Source organism: Bos mutus, chromosome 7, assembly GCF_027580195.1.
Source record: "Bos mutus isolate GX-2022 chromosome 7, NWIPB_WYAK_1.1, whole genome shotgun sequence".
Lineage (NCBI taxonomy): Eukaryota > Metazoa > Chordata > Mammalia > Artiodactyla > Bovidae > Bos > Bos mutus.
In genome coordinates this window covers 105,330,744-105,351,230 of record NC_091623.1, presented here as the reverse complement: position 1 = coordinate 105,351,230, position 20,487 = coordinate 105,330,744, and the positions used below count along the sequence as shown (strand labels likewise).

At 44.3% G+C, this 20,487-nt stretch overlaps 1 protein-coding gene across 1 annotated transcript in view; it reads right to left on the bottom strand.

Moving 5' to 3' along the window:
• GALNT10 (polypeptide N-acetylgalactosaminyltransferase 10) overlaps positions 1-20,487 on the bottom strand; it is a 229,646-nt gene that overhangs the window by 94,985 nt on the left and 114,174 nt on the right. The window contains exon 4 of the mRNA XM_070374662.1: positions 2,397-2,563. Within this exon, the coding sequence (XP_070230763.1) occupies positions 2,397-2,563 (167 nt within the window). The remainder of the gene's footprint in view (positions 1-2,396; positions 2,564-20,487) is intronic.

Below are 20,487 nucleotides of genomic sequence, written 5' to 3'. Positions count from 1 at the left end.
GGTGAGGTGAGGGGGATAAGGCTGTGTGGGGAGCCTAGATTCCCATCCCTCCTCTGCAGCCAGCTGGCCACATGCTCTTGGTGAACTCGGTCCACTGCTCCAGGCCTCAGCCTCCCATCTGCACAAGGAAAGGCTGAGTCACAGCTGTGATGTCCACACATTTTTAAGCAGTGGCACTTCTCTTAGTGAACAGTTTTCACAAATCCAGTCCAGACCTTGGTAGGAGAGGTACGTGAACCCCACCCGCACCTGCAAGGCTCTCCACAGCCCTCACCGTGCTCCCTGAGGCACCCCTGGGGCCCTTCCTGCACAGAGGCGCGCGCTCCAAGCCAGGGCCTCCTCCCTCAGAGCTTGTCATCAAGACAAAATGAGATAATGCGTGGTTCTGGCCCACAGACGTGGTTCTTGAAACAGTGAATAGATGGGAAGACAATTTAGGCTGAAGGTGGGACAACAGCACACTTGTCACGTGTTTTTTTCACCGATGGAAAGGGGGAGACCGTACCTTCATGGCTACACATTTATCCCCGACTCCCCCTCTGACAAACCAGTCAGAAACAATGTTAACAATAATAACGATAATGCCAGGGTTAAAAGTTTATTTCTGATGCTCCCTTGGTGCCATGTACTGTCCTAACCACCTCACATATATTAACCTGTTTAATAGGCATGACCACCTAAGAGGTAGATTCCACTTCATTGATGAGGCAACTGAAGCACAGCGAGGTTAAGTGACTAGATAAAGGTCACAGAGCTAGCAAGTGACAGGGCCAGAACAAAGCTGAAACTATTGCTAAAGAATGGTGCTACAGAGACACGGAGACACACCGCAGGTGACCTCGCAGACCTCACTTCAGGGACATAAATAAATCTCATATAATAGATGCTATTGTAACCATGGTGGAAGTGCTAAGGGACAGATAGAGGAGCTCTGATAATTCACTCGTCAAACATGTATTAAGCACCTACTGTATGCCTAAGGAGCTGAGAATGTGTGGTGGACAAGACTGACCGGGAAGACCCAGCTCTCAGAATGTGGAGTCCAGTAGGGTAAACTCACGACAGGTCCATGTTTATACACACAATGCTCACGTTATACTTATTGGTATTTTAATTCTGCTGTGATAAGATCAAAGGAGGAAAAGTAAAGGTCCCCTGAGAATGAGTGTATGTCAAGAGTGAGGGGAGAATTAAAGGTAATAAGAACTGAATGTAAGATGTGTATATGTTTGAGTATGTATACATGCACACACATACACATGTGCCAGGTAATTAGGCGTGCAGTATTAAAATGGGGCACAAGAAACTCAAGTTTTGATTATTGTAGAATGTCCTGAGGCTCCTCTTCACTACTTATTAGTGCCTCTACTAAAAGGTGAGAAAAGGAAAGGGCTTTGCTTGATTTTACTGCAAGTGGTAAAAGCTCTGATGCAAAGAATAAGCTTAAGACCATGGGCTGAAGGACAAATTCTTCTTGGATTTCACTTGTGGCTCCCCCTCTGTGTCTCACAAACCCATGGGTGAGACTCAGCGAAGAGGCTCTACAGTGTGGCCCAGAGGTTAAGATAACGTGCTTAGGGCCAGGAAGACATGGTTTGTTCACTGTATCACCACCCAAGAGCTGTGTGACCAAGGGCAAGTCACTTAACCTCTCTGAGTCTCAGTTTTCACATCTGTAAAATGGGGTGGCAGATACTGTAGGTGGGTTACCTGATGCCTTCTCTAATTCACTTCTCTTTTTCCTATCTCTACCATAAAGAGGCCCCAAATCAGAACACTCACCTTCCCAGCCACCCCCTTGCAGATATGGATGCCCAAATGTCAGTTCTGGCTCAGAATCACTGGGAGACTTTGCATTCTGAATAAGAACGCAAAATCTTCAAAGGAAGAGGTTTTGTTCTCTTTGCCCTTCCTCCATCTTCTTGCCTGAAAGGTAGACTTCCCAGAAGTACAGCAGCTATTTTATGACCATGAGGATAAGGATGAGGAAGCAGGAAGATAGAATAAGTCTTGTTCTCCAATGAAAGACTTGAGTAGCTATGCCAACCCTGGACTGTTTTATGAGATGAATGAATAAATGAATAACCCCCTTTTTTGAGCTGTTAGCTAAAGTTCTTTGTTACTTGCAGTTTAATGCATTTTTTACATTGATACAAACAGAATAAAAACAGAATCCACTTCATGGTGACTGGTAACTACATCTCAGTTAGTCCCATGAAGTTAGTCCCAGACTGAGATAACGTGTGTTCAGTGCCAGGTTCATGGCCTGGCATGGAGCAAGTATCAGTACACATGGCCCATATGCTAGTGCTGCTGAAGAAAGGAAAACCTGCCATCCCTTTGGCAAGTCACTGAACAGAGCATGGAGGTGGGAAGCTGGGTGAAAGGGGCCCTACCTCGGTCACTGAAGTCATCCACGAGCACAATCTCGGCGATCAGCTCCGGGGGTGAGCGGTTCAGCACGCTGTGGACGGTGCGCAGGAGGGAGGACCAGCCCTCATTGTGGAAGGGGATGATGATGCTGGTGTTGGGCAGCGTCTCCAGGTAGCGTTTGCTTTTGCAGCTAGAGGGATACACAGGAGGTGAAGAGGACAGGTTCAGCTCTCACGCTGCCCAGAGAACTCAGGCATATAGTTCAGCTAACTGCAATTCCTACTTCTGCTCCAGCCCCTAGGGATTGAGTGAAAGCTGGGGACACCACCGTCACTTCAGAACTGTCTTCTACTTGGGACCCCAGCACACATAAACACACCCGCGTACACTCACATAGATATATACACACACAAGATCCCCCTAGCTCTGTACATGAACAGTTACAAAGCAACAACTCCCAGTGGTGAAGGAGCACTGGGGTTTGGTGTTTACATGCACGAACTTGTTCATGCCTCAGTTGTGATAGGAACATGCTTGTTCATCTTCACGATTCCATGTGAAGGACAGCCCTTAGATGGTACTCTTGCCTCTTTCCCCACCCCTTGCACGTTCTCCTCCATGGAGGAAAAACCATGTATCCATGAACTTGGAAGAATAAACTGGGTCTCCTTTGCTCTCCACCAGCCCTATGGTAAGCCTGAGGGTGGAAGACCCTGCTCCTGTGGGCCTTTCATACAGTAACACTCCAAGGATTTAACGCAGTTACTTAGTATCAGAAAATATCTAGCTGAAGTTCAAACTTCTCTGACTTTTCTGTATCTTTTTAAAGCTGGTTGTTAAAAACCAGGATCAAGACAAGGCTGACCCAATGCCTTTAGCTGATGTGTCTCCTAGTCTCTTTTCCCCTTACCATTTATTTTGTTTAGGAAACCCGGTCATCTGTCCCAGAGTATTTTCCACAGTCTGCATTTTGCTTTCTGCATTGCTGTGGTGTCTCTCAACATGTTCCTCTGTCTGCCCCATGTTGGCTCCTGTAAACTGGTAGTGAGAGCTAGAGGCTTGACCTGATTTGATGAGAATATTCTGGCAGCCTCTTCATGGGTTCTAGTGCGTAGCAAAGAAGACCCAGCACAGTCAGAAATAAATAAAATTCTACTTAGTCATGGTGTATAATCCTTACAAGTTGCTTATATAATCCTTATGTATCGGTTTGCTAGTATTTTGTTGAGGATTTTTACATCTATATTTATAAGGGAAACTGGTCTGGAGTTTTCTTAGGCTTTTGTCTGGTTTTACATTTTAACTCTTTTGCTAAAAATCAGGGCTCTTAGCATCAACATTACTGGGCTATTTTTCCCTATAATATAATAATAGTTTTAGGAAAACAATACCAATATTATTGCTAACAACATGATGATAGAAAATTTAAGAATCTTTTCGTCTTTCGTTTCTTTTCATTGTTGGGGTATATTTCAATAGAGATATTAGAGATTTTCCCAGGGCCCAGAAAAGAGGAGCTGAAGACCAGGCAGGCCCAGAGGAAATGACAAAACTATCCACCTTGAGCCAGGTCTCTGGCATAACGGGTAGAAGTTGGGAGCCCAGATGTAAAAGGCTTCATGCAAGGGGGTTCCACAAGGCTGCTAAGAAGTTTTTTTGGGGAAACTTGTGACATCTGGGACAATGAACATAACAAGAAAATATCTCCTTTCGTATGCCACTGTAATCCACTGTCTAAATAAGCCCAGATCTCCTTGCAACGTACTGGTGGTCCAGTGGTTAAGAATCCACCTGCCAACGCAGGGGACATGGGTTCAATCCCTGGTCTGGGAAGATCTCGTATGCCACGAGGCGACTAGGCCTGTGCACCACAACTACTGAGCCCGTGCGCCTTAGAGCCTGTGCTCCACAGTAAGAGAAGCCGCTGCAGTGAGAAGCCTGCACGCCGCAACTACAGAATATCCCCTACTCATTGCGGCTAACAAAAGCCCACACACAGCCACAAAGACCCAGCGCGACCAAAAATACACAAATAAATAGACAGTAAAGGGGCTGGTGGATGGAGAGAGGGATGAATGTGTATGTGATAAAATCACTAGAGGAAGGTTAATCACAGAATCTAGTCAGGAGAAAACTGAGTGTCCCATGTGCAATTCTTTCAAGCTTTCCGTATGTTTGATAATTTTCAGAAAGAAGCGTTGGGAGGAAAAAACAGGTCAGGGTCAACTGTCTCCTCAGCTTTAAATCCTACCTCTCCTAGAGGCATCAAGGGAAGCTAGGGGGTGGGACGGGGCAGGACTGACCTTGTGGTGTTTGGCTGTGAGCCCAGTTTCAGCTGCATGGACAGGGTGCCCCTAATTCTGGCAGTCCAGTTTTGATGAACAGGCCAGTTTTTCTTTCTACTTGCAATCTCCTGACTTCTTTTATACCTCTTCCTGTTCATCCATCTGGCTGGACTGCTTTTATCGAGGCCCCACACAGCCTTCCTCCACCCCTTCCCCCACTTCTCTAACCCCTTTGATCATTTCAGCCAGCCTTCTGGGGGAACCTTCTTCAACTTCATTATGTTGGCTTTCACCAATAAAGGAAAGCATCTCTTCTTAAAAAGCCCTTTCGGTTAATTTGTCTGAATCCTCTGTGGCCAAGAAAGGCGCTATCTAGTTTTCTACAAAAGTTCCTGCCTTCCATCCAATTTCACAGGAGGCTCACTCGATTGAAGCAGGGTTGGAAGGGGGGTTAGCTGTAATAAACCGCTGGAGTCCATGGAGAGAAATACAATAGAGCTATTACTCAGCAGAGAGCCCTGGCTTTCTTGAACCCCAGAGTTGGGCCCCACAGCCTATGGGTAGACACACCATCATATACTAAAGGAAATAGACAGAGCCATAACAGACTAAATTCACTTCTAATTTAACCCAATCTTGGAATCAAAGATTATTCAGAACTTAAAAAAAGGCTCAGACTTGACCATGTGCTTTTTTTGGGGGGGAGGGGTGGTTTACTCTTTTTCTCCTTCCTCTATTCACTTACTTATTTATTTACTAAATAAACACAAAACGGCATTTCGGCATGGGCACTCATCATTAGTTTGGTCCCAGTTTAGTAGAGTTTCTTGGTTTAAATAGAAAATTATGTGACATGTTGAAATGAATCTCTCCAGTATCCCGCAGAAAACGTGGTTCCACAGACTTGCCCACAGGCCACCTCCCTGCTGGGAGTTCATGGGAGAAGCCCCAGTTCTCCTCAGATTGCAGCAGACAGAGGGGGAATGGGGGTGGCAGGGAGGAGGAGAGAAGGCCATCCTGTGACATCCCCACCTTACTTGTCCCCTTTAAGACCTGTCTGCGTGTTGTGTCTTAGGATCTCAACACTGGATGGTAGAGGACATCCAGTCCTTTTGTGTGTGATAAACAGGAAGTACCCTTCACCTGACGGCCTTCAGAGAGTGGTCTCTGGCAAGGGGAAGCCAGGGCACTGCTCCCAATGCAGAGGCTGGTTTTGGCTCTGACCAGACAGTAATAATCTCTGCCTTCCCCTGGTTCATCATGCCTTAGGGTTTACAGAACACCCTCCTTTCTCTCGTCTCCAAGCTGTATCAACCCCTGGGAGGGAGACAAACTGGGCAGTGCTAACCCCCTTCTTCACCTGGGGAATATGGAGCCCTGAGAGGAGAGTAACTTGGGCCCAAACCTCAAATCTAGAGTGTATGTACCTAAAATAATGCTTACAATATCTTTCCTGATGACAAAAGTGGTAACTGCTCAGAATGAGAAGCTGGAAAACACAGAAAGGCTAAAAGACAACTGCTAAGGCTGGCAACATCCTGACGCCAGGGGCTGACCTCTCTGCAACATTCAGGGCGTGTCTTCCTCAGTGCTCTTCTCTGAACACATATTAGCTTCTACAACATGGCACACGGCACACTGACTTGATGGCTCTAGGTCCCCGTGGGCTCCCAGATACAGCGTGGCCTCCTGAGATGCCGGAGAGAGGCCCCCTGGGGGCAGGCGAGGGCAGAGCGATGCCCTCATGAAGGGTCAAAGCAGGGACATGTGACACTTACGTCACACGACATCAGTGGTGGTGCCCTCATGGCTCAGTATTTCTGGTCTCAGAAGACACCATAGAGGAAGAGGTCCCTGTGCGTTTCAAACCTGACGACTATGAGCTGAGTGCAAAATATCCCACCCCTTGCCCAAGCACTTCTTCCGTCATCTGATTCACAGTCTAATGAGGCCCCAGTCCTGACAGGACAAAGTTTAGTTAGACATGCCAGCATGAGAACAAAGAGGCATGCTCAGGGGTGTTCCCTAACACACTTTGAAATGGTGAAGAGAGCAGAAACAAAGTGAATGTCCATCAGTGGGGGCATATTAAATAAGTGATGACAAATTCAAACTATAGAGTACTGATAGCAGTTAAAAATAAGGTAGAAGATGACAATGATGATAATGCACTATATCTGCTAAGGGTTTTCATTATGTCAGGCAAGGTTGTAAGCACTTTATATGCTTTAATTATTTAATTGTCACAATGCTCTTACAAGGTAGAGCATCATTATGGCAATGATGGGAATATCATTATTCCCATTACAACGAGGAGGAAACAAGGCAGAGAGGTGAAACAGTTGGTAGTGGCTGGACCCGAGATTTAAAGCCATCTGCCCCGTGTACGTAAATATTTTTACAGGGATAGTATACTATTAATCGCACAGACAAAACGGAGAATGAAGAGACTAAAAAACTAAAGTTGAGGAAACTAAGTAGGAGACTGAAGTCCGGGCTTCTGGTTTCTGCTCTGCCAGAAACCAGATCTTCTGGCAAGATCGGCAAGTCACTTCTTGCCGATACCAAGTTCCTCTTATGTTGATAAGGGAGCTGGACAAAGAGTAAGTCTGACATGCCTGCTCTGTACTCCTTCTCCTTCTTTTGGTAAGAGCATCCTGATTTCCCTTGGGGAATCTCCCACCCTGTGATTCCACAGGGTTTGAGAGAAGTCCTTGTCTTGCCTTGAGGGTGGGCAAGAGGGCCTGGCTCAGCCAACTGCAGCTCCCAAGCCCCGTGGTTGTTTGAGGGGTGGGAACTCACAAACCAGAACAAACTGTGGCTGAGACAGCTGGGAGAGAGGGAAGGTTTTTTTTTTTTTTTCCTGTAAATGAACATGGAAGGATGGAAGTCTTGAGGCCACCATACAGTCTGTTCCCTATGTTAAAATGAAGTTGCTGCTGCTAAGTCGCTTCAGTCGTGTCCGACTCTGCGACCCCATAGACGATAGCCCACCAGGTTCCCCCGTCCCTGAGATACTCCAGGCAAGAACACTGGAGTGGGTTGCCATTTCCTTCTCCAATGCATGAAAGTGAAAAGTGAAAGTGAAGTCGCTCAGTCATGTCCGACCCTTAGTGACCCCATGGACTGCAGCCCACCAGGCTCCTCCTTAGCAGAACAGAAAACAGAGCCAAGAGAGGTTCCTGCTGGCATATTTAGGGACCTAGATCCAGCGATGGCTGAAGCCAAGGTCTACTCCTAACCTTTCCAGTTACACAAATCAATACACTGTTTTTTCTTCAATCAGTTTGAGTTAGGCTTCTGTCAGTTCTAACTGGAGAAGGCAATGGCACCCCACTCCAGTACTCTTGCCTGGAAAATCCCATGGACAGAGGAGCCTGGTAGGCTGCAGTTCATGGGGTTGCTAAGAGTCCGACACGACTGAGCGACTTCACCTTCACTTTTCACTTTCATGCATTGAGAAGGAAATGGCAACCCACTCCAGTGTTCTTGCTTGGAGAATCCCAGGGACGGAGGAGCCTGGTGAGCTGCCGTCTATGGGGTCACACAGAGTCAGACACGACTGAGGTGACTTAGCAGCAGCAGCAGCAGTTGTAACTATTGGGTTGGCCAAAAAGTTTGTTCAGTTAGGAAATATGTTGTTCAATACACTTCTTGATGATAATGAAAAATGTGTCTTTTATTTTTACTTAAAACCAAATGAATTTTTTGCCAACCCAATATAAGACTCTTGCTTATGTAGCTAAATAATCTCTAAGCCCCGTCAGCCACATGCATCTCTTGTGGACCTCAGGATGGCTTTTGAAGGACAGAAGCAGAAACCGGTCCGAGGTATCCTCTCTGACCTGAAGGGGGCAGCCACTCTCCTGCTGCAGAAAGAGAACTTTGCTCACTCACTGACTAGGAGAAAGTGGCCTGGACAGAGGGCTGTGGAGGGGAATGGGAGGCAGTTAGAGGACTCATTTATGACTGAGCAGCCCCCAGTTTGATATTCCCTAAAGGAGAAGGCAATGGCACCCCACTCTAGTACTTTTGCCTGGAAGATCCCATGGACGGAGAAGCCTGGTATGCTGCAGTCCATGGAGTAGCTAGAGTCGGACACGACTGAGAGACTTCACTTTCACTTTTCACTTTCATGCACTGGAGAAGGAAATGGCAACCCACTCCAGTGTTCTTGCCTGGAGAATCTCAGGGACAGGGAAGCCTGGTGGGCTGCCGTCTATGGGATTGCACACAGTCAGACACGACTGAAGCAACTTAGCAGCAGCAGCAGCAGCAGCAGCAGCAAAGGCTTCTGAGCCCTTGGGCGTGAAGATGAATCTAATATACTGGCCCTTAAGATGCACCCTCAGGGCTTAATGCTGGAGCACTAGAATTAAAAAAAAAAAAAGAAATCAAAATCAAAGGGAAGCATTTCAAAAATTTCTTCGAGTCAACCTTGAAAAAGAACAATCCAATCATTCTGAAGGGAACTATATTAAAAAAAAAAAACCATATATATTTGCAGGGCAGCAAAGGAGAGACAGACATAGAGAACAGACTTGTGCACACAGTAGGGGAAGGAGAGGGCGGGATGATTTGAGAGAGCAGCTGAAACACGTGCATGACCATAGGTAAAATACACAGCCATGGGAAGCTGCTGTAGGATGCAGGGAACCCAAACTCGGTGCTCCATGACAGCCTAGAGGGGTGGTATGGGGTAAGGGCTGGGAGGGAGGTTCAGGAGGGAGGGGACATATGTATACCTATGGTTGATTCATGTGGATGTATCGCAGAAACCAACACATTATTGTAAGTAATTATCCTCCAATTAAAAATAAAATAAAAACATTTAACTCCCTAACACTGGACACTATCCACTGCCTAGAGGCAGAAGCAGAGCCTGGACCCAAGGGCAGCTAATCCATTGACTTGTCTGTGGTTGATGGTTTAGCAAGAAATCTGTGTCCAATTGGGGTTCACCAGGTCAATCAAATTCTCTTTCTTTGGTATACAACCTTGATATATAGAAAGGCAGTCCCAGAGATAATGAGAGGAGCAGACACAGAGCTACATGGAGAAAAGCTAAGGCTTCTTAACAAAGGGATCCAGAAATTTCTGCTGCTGAGATCTTAAGAAAACCTGGTGGTTGGGTTTAGAAAGTCCTTCCTATTTCAGGCCCTGAGAGACGTGGCAGTGCCACAGCTTCCCCTGCTCCTCCTGGAGAGCCTAGCTGGCTTTTTCCACATTCCCGCTTCCCTTTATTGCCCTTGTCTCCTTGCAGAGGAGTCCCCATTAACTGAAGTAACTGTGCAGCCAGTAAAAAGTCTATTCCCTGGAGTAAAAAACAAGCAGCCAGACATTGTACTAGAACTAGATGAAGTGTTCTTAATTCTTCTTTATAACTTTGAAAAGAATGGACTCTTTTAGAATTAAGATTTCTAATTTCTCCAGAAAAATCATGAATATGGAGATTTGGACTTCCAGAGCATGGACACTAAGACTGCTGGGGCACACGGTTACTGTTTCATATGATTAGCAATTCCTTATCAATACTGTGCCAACTGGGCTACCTTGACATCAGGAAAATTACCTATAGACCACAGCATTTCACCACCACTATGCTCTGTGCACTATAGACAGCAAACCGTTCTTCAATGATTACAAGGGTGAGTCTTTTTTTAAAGGAATGATCATTTAGAAAATCCTGTGGAGTAACTCTATTGTTTGAAAGTTCCCAGTGCTTGTACTCTTAGATAAACAATCTTCTTCTAGAAATGGGCAACATTTTAGCCATTTCTCATGGCAGCTAACCCAACATGCCTTCCTCCACCAAACAGATGTCTAGATGAGTCTTGTTGAGAGCTGATTTGTACGTTTTGGGGGTGGTAGAAGACAGCATCTTTCGGGATTGAGAACAAGGCAAAGGCATTGCTTCCAGGCTATGTGCACAGCTTCAGTGTGAAAAGTCAATGAGAAGAACTGAATATGAAGGCTGGAAGGGCCTGAACCTCATTCTGTTTGCATTTAGTTTTGCAGATGAGGAAACTGAGGCCCATAATAGGGAGGGACCCTCCCAGGGTCACAGAGTGAGACAGCAAACCCATATATCAAATAGTGGGTACTTTCTAAGGAGGAAACTGCAGGTGTTGTAAGGGAAGGGGCATAAGCTGAAGAGACCCTCAAATCTGGGTTCAAATCTCACCTTATATACTTAGCAGTGGGTCACTTTGCGAAGGTCATGGCCTCCCTAAGCCTGTTTCCACATGGATAAAATAGGGATATAACTCCTTCCTAATTAAGGCTGTCCCAAGGAATAAAAGAGATACCATATGTGAATGCACCTGGTACAGCATCTGGCTCAGAAAACTGATTTCCCACCTCCCTGAGGCCTCAGTGTAGGTCATTTTCCAGCACACGGTTTAGCTTTAAAACTCTGAAATTCTCCTTTCTCTACTTTGTATGTAGAAGACAGTCCCTTATAATACAACAGTCTCAGAAAGACTTGTCTTATGGGCTCTGGAGCCCCCAAGAAGCTTTGTGAAAGTTATAAATAGCTCCAGGCTCTGGAACAAAAGGAAGAAACTGGGTCTTAGTGGGCGGAGTGTGCAAAGCTCCTGCCCTGCATCCTCATCATCCCTCCAGACACAGGTCTGTGGCCTCTCCCCACACTGACAGCAAGCCTTCCCTCCGCAGCAGGGGCTTGGCTCCGCAGCCCTCCTCTCTCACTCTGCGGGGGATAAGACAGGGGTGCGTTTCTCTTTAACACAGTCTGGCTGGAAGCAGAGGAGCTGGAAAATGAGTGTGACAACATGTGCCGAGGCTGACAACTTTATAAAGGTCCTTTTCCGTTCAAGGCAGGCTTCACAGAACCCACCTGCTCTTCCCTCCTCTCAACAGTTTAGAGAATCACAAAAGTTATTAGTATTAATTAGGCACCTATAAACCACCAGTTCATCACCAGCTTTGTGCCCACCTAACCTGCCCCAGAAGTAGAGGAAATAGAGGAAAACAACAGAATGGGAAAGACTAGAGATCTCTTCAAGAAAATGAGAGATACCAAGGGAACATTTCATGCAAAGATGGGTTCGATAAAGGACAGAAATGGTATGGACCTAACAGAAGCAGAAGATATTAAGAAAAGGTGGCAAGAATACACAGAAGAACTGTACAAAAAAGAGCTTCACGACCCAGATAATCACGATGGTGTGATCACTCACCTAGTGCCAGGCATCCTGGAATGTGAAGTCAAGTGGGCCTTAGAAAGCATCACTATGAACAAAGCTAGTGGAGGTGATGGAATTCCAGTTGAGCTATTTCAAATCCTGAAAGATGATGCTGTGAAAGTGCTGCACTCAATATGCCAGCAAATTTGGAAAACTCAGCAGTGGCCACAGGACTGGAAAAGGTCAGTTTTCATTTCAATCCCAAAGAAAGACAATCTCAAAGAATGCTCAAACTACCACACAATTGCACTTATCTCATACGCTAGTAAAGTAATGCTCAAAATTCTCCAAGCCAGGCTTCAGCAGTACGTGAACCATGAACTTCCAGATGTTCAAGCTGGTTTTAGAAAAGGCAAAGGAACCAGAGATCAAATTGCCAACATCTGATGGATCATGCAAAAAGCAAGAGGGTTCCAGAAAAAAATATATTTCTGCTTTATTGACTATGCCAAAGCCTTTGACTGTGTGGATCACAATAAACTGTGGGAAATTCTGAAAGAGATGGGAATACCAGACCACCTGACCTGCCTCTTGAGAAACCTATATGCAGGTCAGGAAGCAATAGTTAGAACTGGACATGGAACAACAGACTGGTTCCAAATAGGAAAAGGAGTATGTCAAGGCTGTATATTGTCACCCTGCTTATTTAACTTCTATGCAGAGTACATCATGAGAAATGCTGGGCTGGAAGAAGCACAAGCTGGAATCAAGATTGCTGGGAGAAATATCAATAACCTCAGATATGCAGATGATACCACCCTTATGGCAGAAAGTGAAGAGGAACTAAAAAGCCTCTTGATGAAAGTGAAAGAGGAGAGTGAAAAAGTTGGCTTAAAGCTCAACATTCAGAAAACGAAGATCATGGCATCCGGTCCCATCACTTCATGGCAAATAGATGGGGAGACAGTGGAAACAGTGTCAGACTTTATTTTTTTGAGCTCCAAAATCACTGAAGATGGTGATTGCAGCCATGAAATTAAAAGACACTTATTCATTGGAAGGAAAGTTATGACCAACCTAGATAGCATATTCAAAAGCAGAGATATTATCTTGCCAACAAAAGTCTGTCTAGTCAAGGCTATGGTTTTTCCAGTGGTCATGTATGGATGTGAGAGTTGGACTGTGAAGAAGGCTGAGTGCCGAAGAATTGATGCTTTTGAACTGTGGTGTTGGAGAAGACTCTTGAGAGTCCCTTGGACTGCAAGGAGATCCAACCAGTCCATTCTAAAGAAGATCAGCCCTGGGTGTTCATTGGAAGGACTGATGCTGAAGCTGAAACTCCAATACTTTGGCCACCTCATGTGAAGAGTTGACTCATTGGAAAAGACCCTGATGCTGGGAAGGATTGGGGCAGGAGGAGAAGGGGACAGAGGATGAGATGGCTGGATGGCATCACCGACTTGATGGACATGAGTTTGAGTGAAATCCGGGAGTTGGTGTTGGACAGGGAGGCCTGGTGTGCTGTGATTCATGGGGTTGCAAAGAGTTGGACACGACTGAGCAACTGAACTGAACTGAACCGAACCTGCCCCAGAGACTTCAAATACAAGCAATATTTAAAGATCTTGGTTTGTGCAGTTTTGGCTTCTCCCTTTGAACTCACATTTTAGAAAACCCTTTGCTCAGATCAGATCTAGTTTTGAGATAGGTGTAAAAACAACAACAATAACAAAAAAAATTTTTTTAAGTACATAGCAAAATCCAACAGTTTCTTCACTCAGTTCTCCTACATGCTAAAACTGATCCTTCTGCAAATATAACATGCAGTGTGTACCAAGCACTCAAACTTTAAACATGGACTGACAGCAGGAAGGAGGAACTCTCGTTATCAGTGCAGTATGGGAGGTCAAGATGCCTGGAACTGTCAGCATGAAATAACAAATCATAAGGACCACACCTCCCCTTAGATGGCAAATGCCAGGTGAACATGGTTAAGGAGGAAAAGGGCTTTAATGTCAAGATTCTTCATGATTCATGAAAGGAGAAAAGAAGGAACCAAACTGAAGGCAACATGTTCAAGGATGTTTTTGCCTAGATTTCCAGAATGGAAACAACCTGTATGCCTGTCAACAGAGAAATGGTTGAATTGATGAGATTCCTGAGTAATATTACTCAGGTATTAGAAATGTCTATTAGAAATGTCTTGGAGATGTGACCATAGTGAAAAAGTACATGTAGAATAAAATACATATAGTGTGACCACATTTTTGTGGGGGGAAAACCCCAAAACAAAAACCCTCAAAGCTCTTGCTATGTCTATATATGTTATATAAGCAAATGAAAAATCTACAGAATGCTAAATTGTTAACATTCTCTACCAGGAAGATTTCAGGTTGGAGGTGGGTGGCAGTACTGTTGAATTCATCCCCTAAAAAAGGTGTGGAGAAAGAGGCTTATAACCAGGTGGGAGTTCCATTCTAGTCTCTGTAATGGTGCTCCTAAATGAGCTACTTTGCCTGTCTTATCATCATGCTGCCCTCGATAGCATCTTAATGAAGGGAGAGAATTGATAATTGCCTTTATCTTCCAGTCATTATTCTCTTTTTCCTTAAATTCCTGTGAGGCCAATACCACTTAGAAATCAAACCCATCTCTGTAACCACTTTCACTGAGGGCAATTTATCTGCTCCTGGACAAGCATCTGTTACCTTCAGCAGAGGGAGTGAACAGCAATTCGAGTAGTGTCTGGGCTGCGTCCATTTATCTAGCCAACCTTGCTCACTACACCTGGCCCAAGAACCATCACGCACAAAATATTTGAATTTGAAAATGTCTCCTCCTTCCCCGTGAGGAATGTGTCTCAGTCTTAGCAGAAGCAGCACAGACTAGGATCCAGGTCTGAGTCTCCTGTGCCTTCTATGGGCCATGTGAACTGCAGCAGAGAACTCACCTTCCCTGAGGTTCAGTGCGTGCATCTGTAAAATGGACCAGACAGCCCCTCTAGACACCCATGATTTCAGAGAGGCCACAATCTCAGAAAGAGTTGTGACAGAGTTTTTGTAAATGACAAGATGATGTCAAAACATAAAGGAGAGAAAAATATCATCACCCCAAAACTCAAGGTGGGCACAGGTGAGCTGAGAGGCTGGTGGGGCCCTCAGCACAAGGCCCGGCACACAAGCACTCGGATAAATGGCAAGTGTTGCTATTATTCATGGAGGATGCAGCATCCATTTCAAGATGACTTAGAAAATGCATCCGTTTGCAGAAATGGTAAAAGAACACAAACCACACAGCAGCTCACGTGGATGTTGAGTGGTTTTCGCCCAGCATAAATCGTAGGGGATACAGGCCCATTTGACTTTCAGTTGACAGGCAGCCATTTTTGTGTGTAAGCCATTTATCTCTGTAATTTCAACACAAGGGCTAAATTCACTGAGCTCTGTTTTAAAAATTACAGAAAAGAAGTCAATCTGAGAAATGTTATTGGCTGCCATTTCATCTTAAGATGTATGAGCACCTTTAAATTCCAATATTAGGTCTGATGGATCAATAACTGTTGTCATGGAAGGAACACTATTGTTCAGAAGAGAGAAATTTAATCTCAGAAGAGAGATGACTGAAGTTTCCTGAAGAATCAGTGATGCTACAGAGAAACCTGAACTTTTTCCTTTCCCGGCTCACAAATCATTCAGGCTAACAGTCTCTTTCTACTCCCGCTGCTCCTCCCTACACGACTGCCTTGCTAACAACCTGGCAAACTAGGGATTCCGGGTCGCTCTCGTCCTGAGCATCTCTGGGTTGCCAATCGTACATTCAAGCACCCCATTACGCAAGTGTCAAGTGAGATTTCTCCACCACACAAATCATGATAAGAACGGGAAGAACTGCTAATACATACTAAATATATCTTCCAAGCCTGTCACTGTTGTATAGAGGGCCTGACATACTTCTTGGTGCTGTATAGAGTGAGAGAGGGGTATGAACAGACAAACTCCAGCCATTCCAACCATTGTATTTAGATGGCGGAAGGTGTGCACCACCCTCACCACCCAAACTCTCACCCTGCACACCACACCACAGGCCACAGCTGACCTTGGGTCATTTTTAGATTTACTATCTGTTATGCCTCAGGCATTTCCTGCTAGTCAAGGAAAGTGAGTTAATTAAAATCACAATGTAATATATAGTATAATCAGAAAAGGATCCCATCACCATTTTCATTTTTCACAACGCAAATGGCATCAATTTATTCAACTGCCTACTTGACATCCTCATTTGGATGTTTTAAGAACATCTTAACCTTGACTGAAATACAAATCTTGATTTTCCCCCAAGCCTGTTCTTTCCAGTCTGTAAATGGCAACTCCCATCTCCCCAGTCGCTCTGGCCAAAAGCCTCAGTGCTATCCTTGACTCCTTTCTTTTTCTTATATCCATACTGTCTGTAAGTAAATTCTGTCATCTTCATCTTCCAAGTACATTTAGAAATTGGCCACTGGTAATCTCTACTCCCACTGCGGTCTGAGTCACTGTCACTGTAATATACCCCGACTAGTCTCCCTGTCACTATCCTTGGCTGCCTCAGTCTATTCTAACACAGCAACCAAAGAGATCCTTTGAAAATGAAAATCAGATCCAGGTGCTCTTGGCTCAAAACCTTCCAAGGCTTCCCATCTTACTCACTTCAGTAAAAGCCAAAGCCCCACCAACAGTTGAAGCTCCAATACTCTGGCCACCTGATGCAAAGAGCCAACTCACTAGAAAGGACCCTAATGCTGGGAAAGATTGAGGGCAGGAGGAGAAGGGGATGACAGAGGATGAGATGATTGGACGGCATTATCGACTCAATGGACATGAGTTTGAGCAAACTCCGGGAGATGCTGAAGGACTGGGAAGCCTGGCGTGCTGCAGTCCATGGGGTCACAAAGAGTTGTAACAACTTAGCAACTGAACAATAACAACAAAGCGTCACCATGACTCTGGCGCTCCTCCAGCCTTGCTTTTCATCACTCTCCTCCTGGCTCACTGGGGCACCGCAGCAAGCATGACGGTCTCAGGGTCTTTGTACTTGTTTCCTCTGCCTGAAGGACTCTTCCCCAGTTAACTGCTTTACTAGGCCCCTCGCTTCTTCATTTCTATGTTCATATGTCACCTTATCAGCAAAGCATTCCCTGACCACTGAAATAAAATACGCCTTATTCCCATCACTTTCTCTACTTCCCATCTTGCTTCTTTCTTCTCCTGTATCACTAAAAAATTAGTACGTTAGTTTGTTTGTTTATGACCTCCCCTGCCCAGTAGAATGTAAGCTCTAGGATGGGAAATATAAGCCTATTTTGTTCATTGCTGTTTTCCCCAAGGACTAGCCTACACAAGAAGCACACATGGTAGGCACACAATAAATATTTGAACTAATGAATGAATGACTTGCAGAGGTAGTTTTAATCGGCTAATAGCCTTGAGATCTCTTCAAGGCAGGGACAGACATTTGATCATATCAATATAAATGAATAGGAGCAGGCTGCATCTTAGGTGGGCTACAGATTGGGGATGGAGGAGTGAGAAAGGAGCCCCTAACACACATACATGGTTACCTTAAATTCCTGATTTAATTAGCTCTAGATACTTTCATGAGGCGTCTATGCAGCAGGAGCCCAAGAACACAGAAGCTCTGCCAAAAGCTTCCCTTGGTCTCCAGGGTAATGCACAACTGGTGATGCCTTCTGGGCCAGGAAACCTCAACTCTTTTATATCCCTGGCCTTTCCTGCTTGGGCTCACATCCCTGTCTGTTTCTGGGAATATTTATAAACATCAGGCTTTCCTGTTTCTCACGCCCCAGCAACATCAAGGCCACACGATCATGGGAGGAAGCTGGTGGTCCCTCAATAGGACCTAAGCTGCTAGCTCTCCTGGGCCCAGGGAGCCGTTTCCCCTCAGTGCTCTCCCTCTTCTTGATTCCCTATCCTTTTATCTGGATGTTGTGGGTAATGCAACAGTCAGCAAACCATGAGAACAAATCCATTTCCAACTAAATTCTATTATTTCTAATTTTTTGGTGGAGTGTTTAGGGTTTTCTATACATAAAGTAATGTCATCTGCAAATGGTGACAGTTTTACTTCTTCCTTTCCATTCTGAATGACTTTTTTCTCTTTTTCTTGACTAGTTGCTCTATCTAGGGCTTCAAGACAATGCTGAATAAGAATGGCAAGAAGGGGTATCTTTGCCTTGTTCCTGATTTTAGAGATAGCGTTTAACTTTTCATTATTGAGTAGGATATTAATTGTGCATTTGTCACATATGGCCTTTATTATGTTGAGATACATCCCTTTTATACCCACTTTTGAGATTTTTTTAAAATCATAAATGGGTGCTGAATCTTGTCAAAGGCTTTTTTTTGCATCTATTGAGATGATCATACAGATTTTATCCTTCATTTTGTTAATGAGAATCATACTGATTGATTTCTGGATGTTGAACCATCTTTGCATCCCTGGAATAAATCCCACTCAATCACACTGATCCTTCTGAACTATTATTGAGTTTGGTTTGTTAATATTTCATTGATGCCGGAAGCCGGTGAGGCATTCCACTCGTGACAAAGGTCATGAGGAAGGAGGCTCGGCATACGCAAAGGCGGGATCGAGCCTCAGGAGTCCGCCCGGATATTCTCGAGCATCTACCCCCCAAAAAAACAGAGTCTGCCTACTTTATTGCTTTGTGCTCTCACCTCTGACTTTACTGGGGGCTGTCCCCTACCACCATCTCGCTCTCTCTGTCAAAGAGTTAACTTACAGCTCCAATTAATAAAGTTCCTGGGCAATTAGGAGTGTTTAAATCCAAACCCCTCAGATGGCTCTCTAACTCGCCTGACAAATTTACCCGGACTCCTACAGCTATGCATAGGATTGTTTAGTCTCCCAGCCTCGAGAGGCACAGGAAGCTTAAGATATTCAAATAGCTTAGAGCCTCTCAGAGAATTAGAAACTGTCGGAATAAACTAGTAAAAGATTTCATTGATGAGCCAATGCTTGCTGCCAAGTTTTCACATCCCCTGAATTGTATGCTTGAATGTGTATTAATTAATATAGTTGGTATATAGAAAAAATAAGTAGTGGCCTTGGTGTTAGTAACTTTAGACCCTTAAGGTAATAAATTCTTTTCTTTGTTGTAAACCCATTACACATCCGCCCTATAGGAATGCAATTTTATCTTCAGAAGATGGCGCCAAACCTTAAAATAATTACTCTTAGAGAAAATAAGTCTTTGTTGATAAGTCCTTGTCAAGAGTCATAAAATGTTAGTAGGCCTTCTGGCCAGAAGATGATGTAAATCACCTAAACCATTTGTATATGATAAATCTGCAGGAAAGAAACCCTGGTTTTTGATAAGAATCAAAGACTGCTGACTTTGCATCCCCTATTATCCTCTATGTGTAACTTAGGGTATAAAAACCCCTGTTGAAAATAAAGCTATGGGCCTTGCTCACCAGCGCTTGGTCTCCCCATGTCATTCTTTTCACATTCTGGCTGAAGTCTCCATCTGGACCGCGGAACCCACCATGCTTACTAATTATGCCTGGGCTTCTAAGATCCACTCGAGAAGGTGTCTAGGGTGAGGCACCTTCCGCTATTCGAGAGGGCGCCTGTGGCCTATGTAAGTGGTGCAAACTTCTTGTCTTGAAGTTTTATTGGTCTCCCGCGTAAACCAAGCTACTCAGCCTCTTTTCTCCACTGAATTTTCCTACTGAGCTATCCTCATTCTCTCCTTCGAATGGCCGTCTCTCCTTTGAATACCCTGGATCAGCCGGGGCAGGACCCCGGCACATTGAGGATTTTTACATCTATGTTAATGAGAGATATTGGTCTGTAATTTTCTTTTTTGTGTTGTCTTTGTTTGGTTTTAGTATCAGGGTAATGCTGGCTCCACAATGACTTGAAATATACTCCATCCTCTTTAATATTTTGGAAGAATCGTGTAGAATTTGTATTGTTTCTTAATTTCGGGAGGAGGAATTCACCATGGAACCTATTTGGGCCTGGAGTTTACTTTGTGGGAAGGTTCTTAATATAATTCCAGTTTCTTTACTAGATATTGTCATTTAGTCGCTCAGTCGTGTCTGACTCTTGCAAGCCCATGGACTGTGACCTGCCAGGCTCCTATATAGGGTTATTTAAATGAATTATTTCTTCCTGAGTAAGCTTTGGTAGTTCGTGTCTTTCAAGGAATTTGTCATTTCATCTAAAAGTTGCTGAATTTATAGGAATTAAGTTGTCTAGAACATTATTTTCTCTTAATAGTAATAGAATCTGTAGTTATGTCACCTTCCTCATTATTGATATTGTTAATTTGTGTCTTTTTTTTCCCCTTATCAGCCTGGTTAGATGTCAATCAATTTAATTGACCATCTCAAAGGACCATCTTTTAGGTTCATTGATTTTTTTCTATTGGTTTTCTATTTCTATTGAAATAGAAAATAGAAAATAGAGATCTATTTCATTGATCTCTGCTTTGATCTTTTTAAAATATTTCCTTTCTTCTGTTTATTGCAGATTAACTTACTCTTTCTAGTTTTTAAAGTAGAAGCTGATGTCATCAATTTGAGACCATTCTTCTTTTCCAATAAAGGCATTTAATGCTACAAATTTCTTCTTACATGCTACTTCAGTGACATCTCATAAAT